The 13,158-nt window shown below is 41.8% G+C and overlaps 1 protein-coding gene across 3 annotated transcripts in view; it reads right to left on the bottom strand.

The window, feature by feature from the left end:
* Sntg2 (syntrophin gamma 2) overlaps window positions 1–13,158 on the bottom strand; it is a 199,415-nt gene that overhangs the window by 77,140 nt on the left and 109,117 nt on the right. For all 3 annotated transcript variants that reach the window (XM_052745735.1, XM_052745733.1, XM_052745734.1), the window contains exon 9: window positions 4,897–5,024. In XM_052745735.1, coding sequence (XP_052601695.1) covers window positions 4,897–5,024 — 128 coding nt within the window. The remainder of the gene's footprint in view (window positions 1–4,896; window positions 5,025–13,158) is intronic.

Raw genomic sequence — 13,158 nt, 5'->3', positions numbered from 1 at the left:
TGTTTTGTGTGGTATAATTTTAAAGCAGTGTTACTCCCCAAAGGGCTTGGTCACAGCCATACATGGCCCAGAGCCTGTTTCTGATACCATTCAGCAAGGAAGAAGTCTCATAACAGGGCCATAGAAGAAGGTCTGATTGTTTTGAGAGTTTCCCCATTACTCAGTGCAGTCCCTCAGCTGTGGGTCCAGCTCTGTCCTACAAACAAATGGACCTAGGGGGAGACATAGCTAACTGTACTGAGACCTTCTAATAACTGATGCTGAATGGTTCCTGAGTGTTCATGAAGCCCTTTCGACTATGGTCCAGGAACAAAGCAACCCATATGAGAGACCCACCTACTTCTGACACTGGTCAGGCCTGTTGATTTTAGTTTCTAGTAGATCTTGATGGGTCTGGAGCTCAGGTAAGCACCTCCCAACCATAGTCTTGGGGCAGTTATGTCCAGCCAGAGTTCCATAGGGAGATGCTTCTGAAGTCTCTAGGGCAGGCTTGTCTGCCAGTATCCTACAGTCACTCCTCTGTCATTCAAAGACTTGGATCTTAGTTCCAGTTCTTTGTGGCTATCCACTGAGAAAGGCTTGCCTGCATAAGAGTGGGAGAAAACATCTCCCACAGTGCCCTTGCAGCCTCTTAGGATGCCCCTACACCCGGGCTTGAGTTCCTCTCAGCCACAGATCAGAACAGTGTGGCCCACCCAGGAATCTTTCTAGCATTTCCTCAGTGTCATCTAGAGACCCAGAGGAAGACACTCCATTCTATGAACCCAGCACCAGGTTTACAGTATAAAATCTTTATCACAAGCCCCATAGAACTCCATTCTGGGCTGTTCATCCTATCCAGGATAAAATAGAACGCTACTCCTTAGAACTCTGATGTCTATCAACCATGGCTTCCACTGCAGGTACAGTTTAAACAGCTGACTTAATCATGCAAAAGACAAAATTATTGAAGTCAAATGCAGGTTATTTTAATAAGAAAATTAGTGGGAAAAAGCAAGAAAACAAAGAAAAAACAAAAGAGTAAATAAATCATGGTGGACTGAAGGGATACCTTCCGATATATAATGATGGGAGTTCTAGGTGGAGAGGAAAGAAGGAACAGGCAGAAAGCAGTGTCTGGAAATATCCTGAATCTTAGGAGATACAGAGAAACCCAGAAAAGAAAGTGTGAAATACCCCTAGAGTAATCAATTCAAAATGGCACAGCCAGCATATTAATCAAATTCTCAAGAGAATTCTGAAGCAGTAAAAGAGAGCAAACGTACTATATATAAGGGAAGAGCCTTCAGATTCTTGGTCAAAATCTCAGGAGAAGCTACAAACTTCAGGAGGGAGTTGGAATACTGCATTTATAGTATTAGATGGAAAAAAAAAGTTCCCAAGTGGGAATACAATGCCTGGCAAGGTTCTCCTCTGGACTAAAGGCTGAAGGAGTTTACCACCATGATGATCACAGTAGTGCTAAAAGAATTCATTAATCTGTTATGAACAAAATGCTAAATAATGCACAAAAATGCAAGAATGTGAAACCTTATCAGCTTTGCCCCAGGGTTGATGGCACTTACCAGCATGTGGCCCTGATAAAAGAAGAGGTCTGAGAGAAAAGCAGGAATGCTTGCCTTCACTTACTCCTGTATGGGTGTGTTTATCACTCCTGCCACCAGCCTCCACTGACACCAAACTCCAGCTTCTTCATTCTATCTAGGTAAGCTAAACACTAGTGACTCTTCAGGGGACTCCTGGGCTTTTGAACTGGGTGGGACTTCTGAGGCCTCTAGCATCATAGACTAAACAGCTATCAGGTCCTATGTTTCTCTAGCGTTCAGGCAGGCACTAGACTACTCTGTCTCTAGTGTGTAAGCTAACCTAATAAGTCCCCTTTATAACAGATACACACACACACACACACACACCCCTCAAGGATCTATAGCAGTAACAATGTCAACATGTGAGCCCGCAGATTACTGTAGATTACCCTCCTTCCTACAGTTCTGTGTACAGACAGACCTGTCTCAATTCACAGAGAAGAGGAACTAAAAACAACGTTTATGGGTGTATGTGTGTATACATGTGTATATTTGTGTGTGCGCATGTGTGTATATTTGTGTGTGTATATTTCTCCCCTCAACAAATAAGAACAATAAAAACAGACTAGAAATAAAGGCAACTGAAAGTATGATAAAGCCAGAAGTTGATTCTTTGAAAAATGAAATTGATAAAAATTTAGAAAGATTTAAAAAAGAGCAATCTCAAATCAGAAATGAACAAGAAGATATTGGAAATGATCAATAGGAACACAAAGGATCTCATGTGGCAACTGGGAACAATTTATACTAATTATTTGAATAACCTAGAATATTAAGATAATCTAGAAGACAAGTTCCAAGAAACACATAAATGACTAAGACTGAATCATATTAGACAAAATCTTAGAGAGCCATTAAGGAGGCTGGATCAAGAGTTTTGATTCTCATCAAAGAAAATGTAAGGACCTGGTGGCATTACTGAGTTCTATAAAACATTCAAAAAAGAAATAACACCAATGCTTCTCAAACTCTTCCAATGAATCAAAGACGATAGAACACATCTAAGGTAATTTTAAAAGACTATCATTACCTTTGGTCTGACCCCAAAGCCAGACAAAGACACTACATGAAAACACTAGTATGAGGAATACATGCACATTAACAAATACATTCAACAGGATAATTAGATGATCATTCATGTGGTCAAATGGAATTTGCCCTTGAGATGAAAAGATTATGAAGTACACACAATAAACATGATACATCATGCCAAGAGAATGAAGGGTAAAACTGGCACAACCATTTCAATGGATACAGAAGAAACATTTGACAAAAGTCAACACCATCTCATAATAAAAAACATTCTCAAAAAATTAGGCATGGATTGTATCTCAATAAAACCAAAGTGCAAAAAAAACCACAGCACACATCATACTCAGTGATGAAATGATAGCTATTTCCTGTGTAATTGAGAGCAAGAGAGGGGTGTCTATTCTCACCACCTCTATTTGGGACTGCACCAGAAATACTAAACAGCAAGCAGGAAAGAAAAAGAGAAACCTACATATATGTGTAGGAAAGGAAGAAATGAAATTGTCTCTGCTGATGACTTGATCTTATATACAGAAAAGATATACCACAAAGACTTCACACATGCATAAACACATAACACAAGCCATTCAAACTGACGTGTGGACTCACTACAGCTAGAAGATACAACATCAGCATACACAAATCAGTAGTGTTTTTGAACACTAGGAACAAACTGTATAAAAATAAATTAAAGAAACAATCCCCTTTGCAAAATAATAAAATAGGCATGCGCCACCACCAGGCAGAGGCAGGCAGATCTCTGTGAGCTCGAGTCTAGCTTAGGCTATAGAGTAAGTTCCAGGAAAGGCTCCAAAGCTACACAGAGAAACCCTGTCTCAAAAAACCATAATAATAATAATAATAATAATAATAATAATAATAATAATAATAATGATAATAATAATAAAAATAGGAGTAAATTCAAGGAAGTTCAGGATCTAATCACTAAAACCTGTAAAACATTGATGAAGGAAATTAAAGAAGGAACAAATAGATGTAGTTACATTGAGTTTTCATGAATTAGGAATATTAATATCAAATGTCCACACCACAAAAAACAGCTACATCGGGTGCTAACAACCACCTGTAATGCCTTTTCCAAGAGATCTGGCACCCTCTTCTGGCATCTGCTAGTACCTACACCTATTTGCTCCCACACCTCCCAAAAATGTTTTCTTTTTAAAATTTTAAATGTGAATATGCATGTGGAGAGTCTGGGGGCATGTGCATGTAAGTGCAGTTGTCTATGGAAACAAGAAGATGGTGTTGGATTCCATGGAGATGGAGTTACAAGGTGTGGGTACTGAGACCAAACTTAAGTCCTCTGGATTAGCAGTATAGGTTCTTAACTGCTAAGCCATCTCTCCACCCCTAACAACAACAACAACAAATCTTGAGGTAATTATCCTGATTCAGTCATCACATATTGTGTGTGAAATATCACGCTGTACCCCATAAATACATAGATCTTCATGTTTCTATAAAAAAGATGCCTGAGAACACATACATGCTCATACCACTTATCACATGTACAACTTTATACACACACTGTACTCACACCACATATCAAGCAGAAACTACACACACATATTTTATGACACACAAGGTTCAATTTGCAGCGAGATGTTTATGCTATGCCTTTGCTAATTGAAGCTGGTAGGCAGGTCACTGTTCTTGTATCTGGCTTCTCTCAAAACTCGAGCACGGAGCCCTGGCCTCTCAGCCTACCCAGAAGGGTACATGAGTCTTCACAGATACATCTTGAAACTACATAATTAACAGGGCTTCCAAACAAGTAGCATTTATTGAACCGTGGAGCTGGCCTAACCCTCTTACTTTATTAATGGAGAAAATGAAGATCACCAAGTTTAAATGGCTTTTCAGTATCTATTTGTCATTTAGAAAAGTATGCAGTCTTTTATAATTGAACCTATTCTGTTGATACTTAAAGTTGAAGACAGAGTTTCTTCTTCTTAGACTATTTTCTAAGCACTGACAATTGCTCTTGCTAGAAGGGAGAGCAGTTCCTATTTTAAAAAATAAAAAGATCAGCCGCTCCAATTGCTTCTGTATCCCTTTCCTCTTGGCCTTCAATACTTCCTCAAATGCTGCCCTGTAGAGACACTGCCTGTGCTCGCCAACGCTTCTGTCAGACACAGATACAGTAGATGGAATTGGCACAATGTGGGGCTCGCCAGACTTTCCCACAATGCTGAGTTTACTGCCTTTTCCTCCGGTGCTGGGTTTACTTTTCCCACTTCCAACATTGGTCACATACCTGAGCTTTTCTGTTCCAGCTTTGTACCTGGAGATCCGAGCCATGGACAAAGGGACTGACAAGGTGTCTAGCCAACGCTTCTCATACTTTGGTTCATTAGCTATGGGCGAGGAAGGTGATGATGGAGCCTGTGCAAAATAAGCAAGAGTCAGTCAACACAGGACCAGTCAGTCTACTGTTCTCTGGAGAGGCTTACAACTGAGGCACCCATCCCACAAAACTCAGATTAGCCCACTTCGATTGATGAAAGCATACAAGATAAATTCTCAGAGATCCAGACAGAAAGCAGCACTCATATTTGAATATAAAAGCTTTTAAAATACGTTTTAAACAATATTTTTTTTTGCAAAAAAAAAATGGAAGAAAGCTAAAGAAGAGGGCAAAGAGAACTGCATTTGGAGGAGATCTTAACTTAAAAATGTGGAACCTTAAGAGAAAGTAGTTCAAAACAAGCTGAGCCGATGGATGTTAAGCACTCAGTAATGTGGGCAGAAGCAGAATTGCTTCTGCCAATGGCAAATGAATCCCGGTTATAAGATAGATTTCTAGAACAACATCAGGCATGGTGGGGCTTGAGTTTCTTTGTTAGACATTCAGAAAGATATGAAGTCATACCTCTTCTTGACCTGAGAGGGACATAGTATCTAATGGGGTGACTACAGCTCTTCCCACTTAATTTTCAGACTTTGGAAATCCTAAAGGTCATGGCTTTCAGCCTCAGACAATAGGCATCTTTGAAGGGAACTGTGACAAATCTAATGGAATGGGTAAAAGTTGACGGATAAAAATGCCTTTATAATACATGTTTTAAAAGAATCATGGCATCTGCTACAAAGAGAATAAACAACAAAACAATCAAGTCCCTGGATCTAGAGAGGGTGGGAAGCCAGACAAGCCACTTAACTGAAGGTGTCAGGGCCAAGCTGAGGCCACAGAGCAAGGACTCTCAAGGGTGGGGACACACTCTAATACAGAGCCTGGCTATGTATGCCTGCCCATCTTAGAGTCACTATGGAGCGGGGACATTTTGCCTTCTCACCATCTCCCTTCTTGAGAGAGTGGTCATTGTCATCAACCTGGCCCATATCCTATGTCCAGTACGAGAAATATGGCTTCTCCATTGGCCTCATATGTTCAGATGAAGACCTGCCTTGAGAGTCACACTGGAACCTTGAGCCAGGAACCTCACCATGTGTGTCTGGTTTTGGTGAGGTTACTTGGTCCAGTTCCCTGGACCTGAGGCCAAAGAGATAGATCCTTGGTGATGTGGAGAGTAGACAAGTGCTTTGCCAACAGGGGGCAGGCTTTGAGATTGTAGAAAAAGTCTAATTCCACTGGGCTGTGCACACATGTGTGTGCTCCCCCATGTGGGGTAGAACTTGGGTATGGGGGGCCTCAGAGATTGAAGTTATACTTTTTTGGAAGCTCACCTTTGGCACTGCTAACAAGCAGCAAGGGAGCTCCAAAACCCTGAGGGACCTGGTGAGGAGAGATGTGAGCAAAGTGGACACCCTCCAGAAGACCAAACTCTGAATGGTCTCTGGGGCCAGCTACACTAAGCAGACAGATGTATCCCCTCAGCCCTTCCCAACTTGCAGATTACTTAATGACATAAAGCACTTTATTAAAAAAGCGATGACCAGAATGAGGTGCAAATCCACAAATACCAGACACAGCAGCTGTGACATAGTAATTATGAAGGAACAATTGAATTTGCCTCCTTGCATTGTATCTAAAAGGGTCATGCACCAGAGGGGCCCTGCCAGACTTCCTGTTCTGCATTCTCAATCAGCTACTATGCTCTGATAATTACTCAGGAAATAGGAAACAGGTTTTGTTGGTGAAAAGAAGAATGTGCTAACAAGAATAGTAACTGTTAGAAGTGTGCTTTTCATGATAGCACATGTGGATTAACTAAAATAATTTAGACTTTCTTCTCACCCCAACAACCCAGCAGACTGAAAACTATGTTGATGGTTGTGGTTCTTTAGGCTAAATTCCTACAAGTCTCATGTTCAACTGCATCAGGCTGGTGAGATAGTACTCTGATCCTGCCTCCTTGTTGGCAAAGGCATGTCCTTTATCCTGAGATAGTGGCTCCTATAAGCAGTTGAGAGACATTTATCTACAAGGGAGGGTGAATGCTGACACCAAAATGTCACTTCAGAAGATGTGACAACATGAGGCCCCCTGACACATTCTGCAACTGTGATAAGAAAGGGAATAGATAAGTGTCCAAGGTGTCACCTCTCTGGATACTCAGCTGCATGGCCAGAGTCAACTGCACCTCCACTCAAAGCACAGGGAACCTCAATGTCATCCAACTTGATAGCGAGCATCTGTGTTTGTCTGGCCCCTTGGTTCCCTTCCCTACATTTGCCCTAAGCAGCCTTTTCCCTGTGTATTTGTCTGAGGATTCTGCTAAATAATGGAGATCCTGGCTCTCCTGGTTTTCTCTTGTAACCTGGTAGGTTATTTCTGCTTTGTCACATGGAGTCTAGCCAAGTCAGAAATCTGCACCTGTCCCTTTGCCTTTTGAAGACAGAAGAATAGCTCATTGTTTCTTTTCCATTGTCCTAACACAGACCCCTAGAGGGGTGCTCTCCTGTGACCTGTCTTGCTGTGAGGGCTGGCAGTCTTCAACCACTGGGTTCTTGTTGCGTGAAAGCAAGGGCCTTGCTTTACCCAGCATAATGCTTTTTTAACTGCTGCCTCCTGTCACTTGGAATTTTCTTGTTTGAGAATTGTGCTACACAGGAAGCCTGGGTTGGCCATTTAGATTTCCATGTCTATGTCTGACAACATGTAGCATATTGACTTGAAAAATTCACTGTACATATAAATCACACAGTCAATTTCTCAAAGGTAAGCTCGCAGTCCAGTTTCAATGATATTTATTGATAATGAATGTGACCCTGGACTCGGCTTTCAGTATCCATGTTACCCTGACACTGTGGTGTAGTCTAGCACCATAGAATGCTGCCTTCATGCAATTGTCACTCCAGGTGGGATCCCCTACTCTTCTTGTACCTTGCTCTGTTACAAGAAATAAGTTTGTCTCCAGCTTTCCATGTTTATGAGTTGTATAAGCATCCTTTACTGTAGTGTTAACATAAATTTGTAAACGAATTTTAACTCCACTTTCCATTCATTGGAATAAAATGCAATGCTTAACCATGTTTAAAATAACTTCACCTTGGAGATGAGCATCAAGTGATATTGCCTGAGGTCTGGCTGGTAAAACCACAATAAGCAGGTGGAGTGAGGTGACATCTAGTACCTTGCCAGTAACTCCTGTCCTGCCCTTACTTCACCTGAGCACAGTTTGTGACCCCTGCCATGCTCAAATGTTGATTAAAAAAAAACACTCTGCACTCACACTCCATAATGTCTTTGTGTAATGTTTATTTCTATGAAATCAATTTTCAAAAGCACTAGAAAAATGCCTGAGGATTTTCTAAAGGTATGGATCATGGATATTCTGATATAATATGCAATAAAAAATTCATTACTTAGTAGACATTACCAAGAAGAGAACATGCAAAGTGTCAGTTTGAACACAAACAAAATGTCCCAACACAGCTTTTAGTGTGGTGTATATATTTCTTGCATGAAGCTCATTACAGAGTTTGTAGGTAACCATCAAATTATTTCAGTTTTAAAAGAATACTTTAGTCAATAAATAATCACTAAACCTAGGATGAGTCTGTCTCTAGCTATGTGGACACTTCATGTTCAATTTAAAATAATAATGGCTACTCAGCAGACAAAACCTGCCTGTGGGTCTCAGCTTGCAATTTCCATCTTCACAAATCCTTCTGGGGCTATGAGCCCTTAGTAATGTGATTTTAGAGAACAAAACCACACAAACATAATAAAAGGAGCAATATTTGACCAGAGCAGAGAAAAACTGATGACCCCAGGAAAGCCCTGATTGAAAGTGAAAGCTGTAAGACACTATCCATGTGCATGGTTAGTGCCTTTCCCATAGGGATTTGGTCGACTCTTTCCTTACAGGGAACTGTCATTTATAAATACCTGAAAAGTATTTTAAAACAGATTTCTGTGAGAAGTCCTAACTGCTGCTGTATCTTATATCTGTGCGAGATGTCAGTGTCTGAGGTCTGGCTGGGAACCCACAGCAAGCCACGGAGGAGATGCTCACTGCACTGTCAGCAGCTCGTGGCTTTGCTTTGCTTCATGTGTGCACAGCCCACTCTAGCTATACCCACTTCTAATTTTCTGGGCTATAGCATCTGACAAAGAGAGAATAATGGGTGATAAAAAAAAAATTGAAGAGCGTGGTAACCTTGTTCTATGAGATTTGAAAAAACTTGGAAAACATTTCCTGACATGGGAGGGATGGCTGTCAGGATTCCTGCCCTGTCAGTCCTGGCTCTGTACATACTTTGTCCTGTGGACACCAAGCTTTGTGCACACCTGACCCTGCACATACCTGGTCTGTTAAAACCTTACTCCATCAACACTGTCTCTTTGCACACCTGACCCTCCTCATGACTGGCTCCTTGGATACCTGGCTCTGCTTACCCCCTTGACTATGCTGGTAGGACAGCCTGGAAGGAGTGGTTCCAGTTCCCAGTAGCATCCAGAGTCCCTACACTTGCAGTCTGCAGCCAAAGTTGCAGAAAAACAAAACAGAGTGACTGCAAAGTCAAGGTCTTAATAAAGACACAGAGTTGTTTTGCTTTCATCTCCTCAGAGATATTTAGAGGAGTTTCAATTGTAAACCATGCTGAAGTGGAAACATGCTCTGAACGGTGGATTTGCTGCTACCTCTACTTGCCTTAGTAAATTCTTACTATGCTCCACTGCAGAAGACTAAGGAGGCACCAAAAATGCTTGGGGTTTCTTCCCCACCGTTGAGAGGTCTGTCAGCTGTTTTGCTGCTGTGATAAAACACCCAGGAAAAAGGAGTCATTTATCTTGGCTGTTTCAGAGCTGATGGCTCATGGTTGGCTCCACTGCTGTGGGTCTGATGGAGGGCTGAGATGCTACCGTGGAAGACTGAGGTGTTGTATATCAGTTATTTTCCTCATAACTGTGAATCATATCTGACAGCTTAGAGGAGGGCAGATTTGTTTTGGTTCACAGTTTGAGAGCAGAGTCCATGGTGGTGGAGAAAGCATGGTGGCAGCCACAGCTTGCCATTGGAGCAGCAGGCTCATTGCATCCAGTGGTTACCTGGCTAGAACTCCACAGACCTGTGTCTGCCAGCTTTGTAAAAAAAAAGGCTCCACAACTGCTCCAAACAATGCCACCATATGGGGACCAAGTACTCAAACACTGAGCATGTCAGGGTTATTTCACATTCAGACCAGAACATGGGAGAAAGCTGCTGACCTCAGGGCATTCTGAAAGCTGAGTGTGCAACAGGAAGGAGCCAGGACAAAATACACCCTTCACAGTCATGGCTACCATTTTCAACCAGGCTTCACCTCATGGCTTCTACCACTTCCCAATAATATCACCAAATTATGACTCCATCAGCAGACTAATTCATTTATCAGGTAATAATCAAACCACCTTCGATTGACTGGATACAGCATCAGGGGACCTTCCTCAAACATATGACTGCTTTGAGGAACACTTCATATCTAAACAATAAAAGGTAACTGAAGCCCACTTCTAAATGCAGTGTATAAAATAAGCTTAAGTCCTTGCTTTTTATACTGCTCAGGAACTTCCATAAACCCAAGACAACTCCACAGCAGTTCTCCAGTGGCAACTAGCACAGAGTGCTTGTCACAATTCACCAACATTTAAAGTACACTCTGTTTATGTAAGAAAGAATATTCTGCATCCCTTCTCTGTGGGGTCCTCATGAGATGAGCCCCTGCTCTTTACCCCTTGGGCTCCTGCTCCTAGACATTAGCCCTGAGCAGTCTCCTCATAGTACAGGCTTCTCCTAGTTGGGCACTGGCCCCAGCCTCCATGAAGGGTTACTTTACATGGGCCAGCACAGAAAATTGCTTGGCACAGAAGCTGCCCACTCATGCCATGGCAGTTCTGCCAAAGAACAGTGCACAGACCCTAAGCTGTCCTGGTAACAGCCAACTGCTGAGTTAGCAAACAGTGCTTCAGGACACCTAGGCTTCAAGACAGACAGCAAGCACAAACCTCCAATGCAGGGCAAGAACCCTACTCCTCCTCTCTTCCTTTTTGGGAGTGAGGATACAGGAGAGGTAAGTCTGATAGTTACTCCCTGCATTCCTGTGAACAGTGAGTTTGTGATTCTTCCCTTCTGGAAAGGCACAACAGGACAGAGAACAGCTAGGCCAGGATATACTGAGTCAAGAAATACAATTTCATTCTGAACCACCATGTCAGATAAACCCCCTCCCCCAACACACACATACTCCGAACCATCCCAGTACCCATTATTATCTGGGGAAAACCATGCAGAACAGGAAACAAGCTGGAGAGTGGTATTGAAGGTGATTTTAACAGCTGGAGGAATTGGAATCAATTCAAACATAATTGCACCCATGTATTCACAACAGAGATGAGAAAACAGGAAGCTCTGGGAGTTAAAGGGAGCTGCCTCCACCTCTGATACCTGGAGGACACTCAAAATGTAGAGAACGGCTGTGAAAGGGCAGCCAGAATGTACCTTCTGCTCAGCAGATTTATCTGGACATCTGCATTCTATTCCTCCAAACAACACAGATTTTGGAAATGATCCTTACCTTATTAAAATATGGGCCTTAAGTAAAAATTACAGTAGTTTTAAATGTGAATTGATGCTGTAGGTTGAATATGAAATGTCTGCTATAGGCTTCTGCTTTAAATGCTGAGCCCCTAGCCTGTGGACTATTATGAAGGATCTGGAATCTTTAGGAGATGGGGTCTTGCTGGGTAAGAGGGTCACTAACGAAGTCTTTAAAGGTTGCATTCCAGACTCTGGCCTACAGTCTCTGCTCTTGCTCTGTTATGGTGTAAGGAGCCTCCACCACATGCTCAGCTATCACAAACTCTTCCATGCCTTCCCATCATGATGGGCTGAAATTCCTTTGAAACTGTGAGCCAAATAAATCTTCTCTCCTTGGAGTTACTTCTCTGAGGTATTTTGTCACAGCACAGAGAAAAGTAACTAATAAAATTGCCTAGAATGTAATTGTCTATGTGGCTTTTATAAATAGGTCTCACTTTATGGGGAAAAAGATATACATCATCTACATTTGTTTAAAAATAAAACAAACACAGATTCTAATGTAGTATGAGAAAAGTATTTTTCAGTAAGATCTAAATATAGATAAAGTATAGCCATATTTCAGGTTGGATCTCAGCCCAAATATAATATGGATCTTTGAACTTCAAACTCTTCAAAAAGAGACTTCTAAACAAATAATTTTCAGTATGCACAGGCATAAGAGTGAGAGATGATCAGCAGCTAGACCTAAAAGTTTGCATGTAGATGGAGTTTTCCTGCCTGGCCCACAGTCAGGACAAATCTCTCTCACCCGCCAGTGGAGGTGCTGTGGGATGGTCTGTATGTCAAATGTGTTGCTGATTGGTCAATGAATAAATCACTGATTGGCAGTGGCCAGGCAGGAAGTATAGGTGGGACAAGGAGGAGAATAGAGCTGGGAAGTGAAAGGCTGAGTCAGAGAGACACTGCCAGCCGCCATCAGGATAAGGAAGATGTAAAGTACCGGTAAGCCACAAGCCACGTGGCAAGGTATAGATTAATAGAAATGGATTAATTTAAGCTATAAGAACAGTTAGCAAGAAGCCTGCCACGGCCATACAGTTTGTAACCAATATAAGTCTCTGTGTTTACTTGATCGGGTTTGAGCGGCTTGGGACTGGCGGGTGAGAGAGATTTGTCCTGACTGTGGGCCAGTCAGGAAAACTCTAGCAACATTTGCACTCACTTCCCCAGCTCAGGAGAAACTTTTTTTTTTAAAGGAAGCACTTTTTAATAACCAGGTAATGAAGATTGCTGTCAGTATGTAATTTAAGGTAACTACTTGATGTCGGAGATGACGGGTTATTTTGACTGAAGCACTAGAACCCCCTTTAAGAACTATTCATAGCAGATCTTACATATTTCTTATTTTGAAAACAGAGATTCCCTGCTTCATTTCAGGGGAGAGGCATGCCATCACTCTGTCAATCTTGTCATTTTTCTCTCAGCTTTAGTGACTATGTTATGGTAAATTTTACAACAGTAATTATTCACCTCTTGATTTTATTGTCTTGTTAAATATAATAATCATGCCACTGTCAACCATAGCTCAC

This window comes from Peromyscus californicus, unplaced genomic scaffold (genome assembly GCF_007827085.1).
Source record: "Peromyscus californicus insignis strain IS unplaced genomic scaffold, ASM782708v3 Scaffold_1__1_contigs__length_55948999, whole genome shotgun sequence".
NCBI lineage: Eukaryota > Metazoa > Chordata > Mammalia > Rodentia > Cricetidae > Peromyscus > Peromyscus californicus.
The sequence above is the reverse complement of the archived record's forward strand: the minus strand, read 5'-3'. Positions and strand labels throughout refer to the sequence as shown.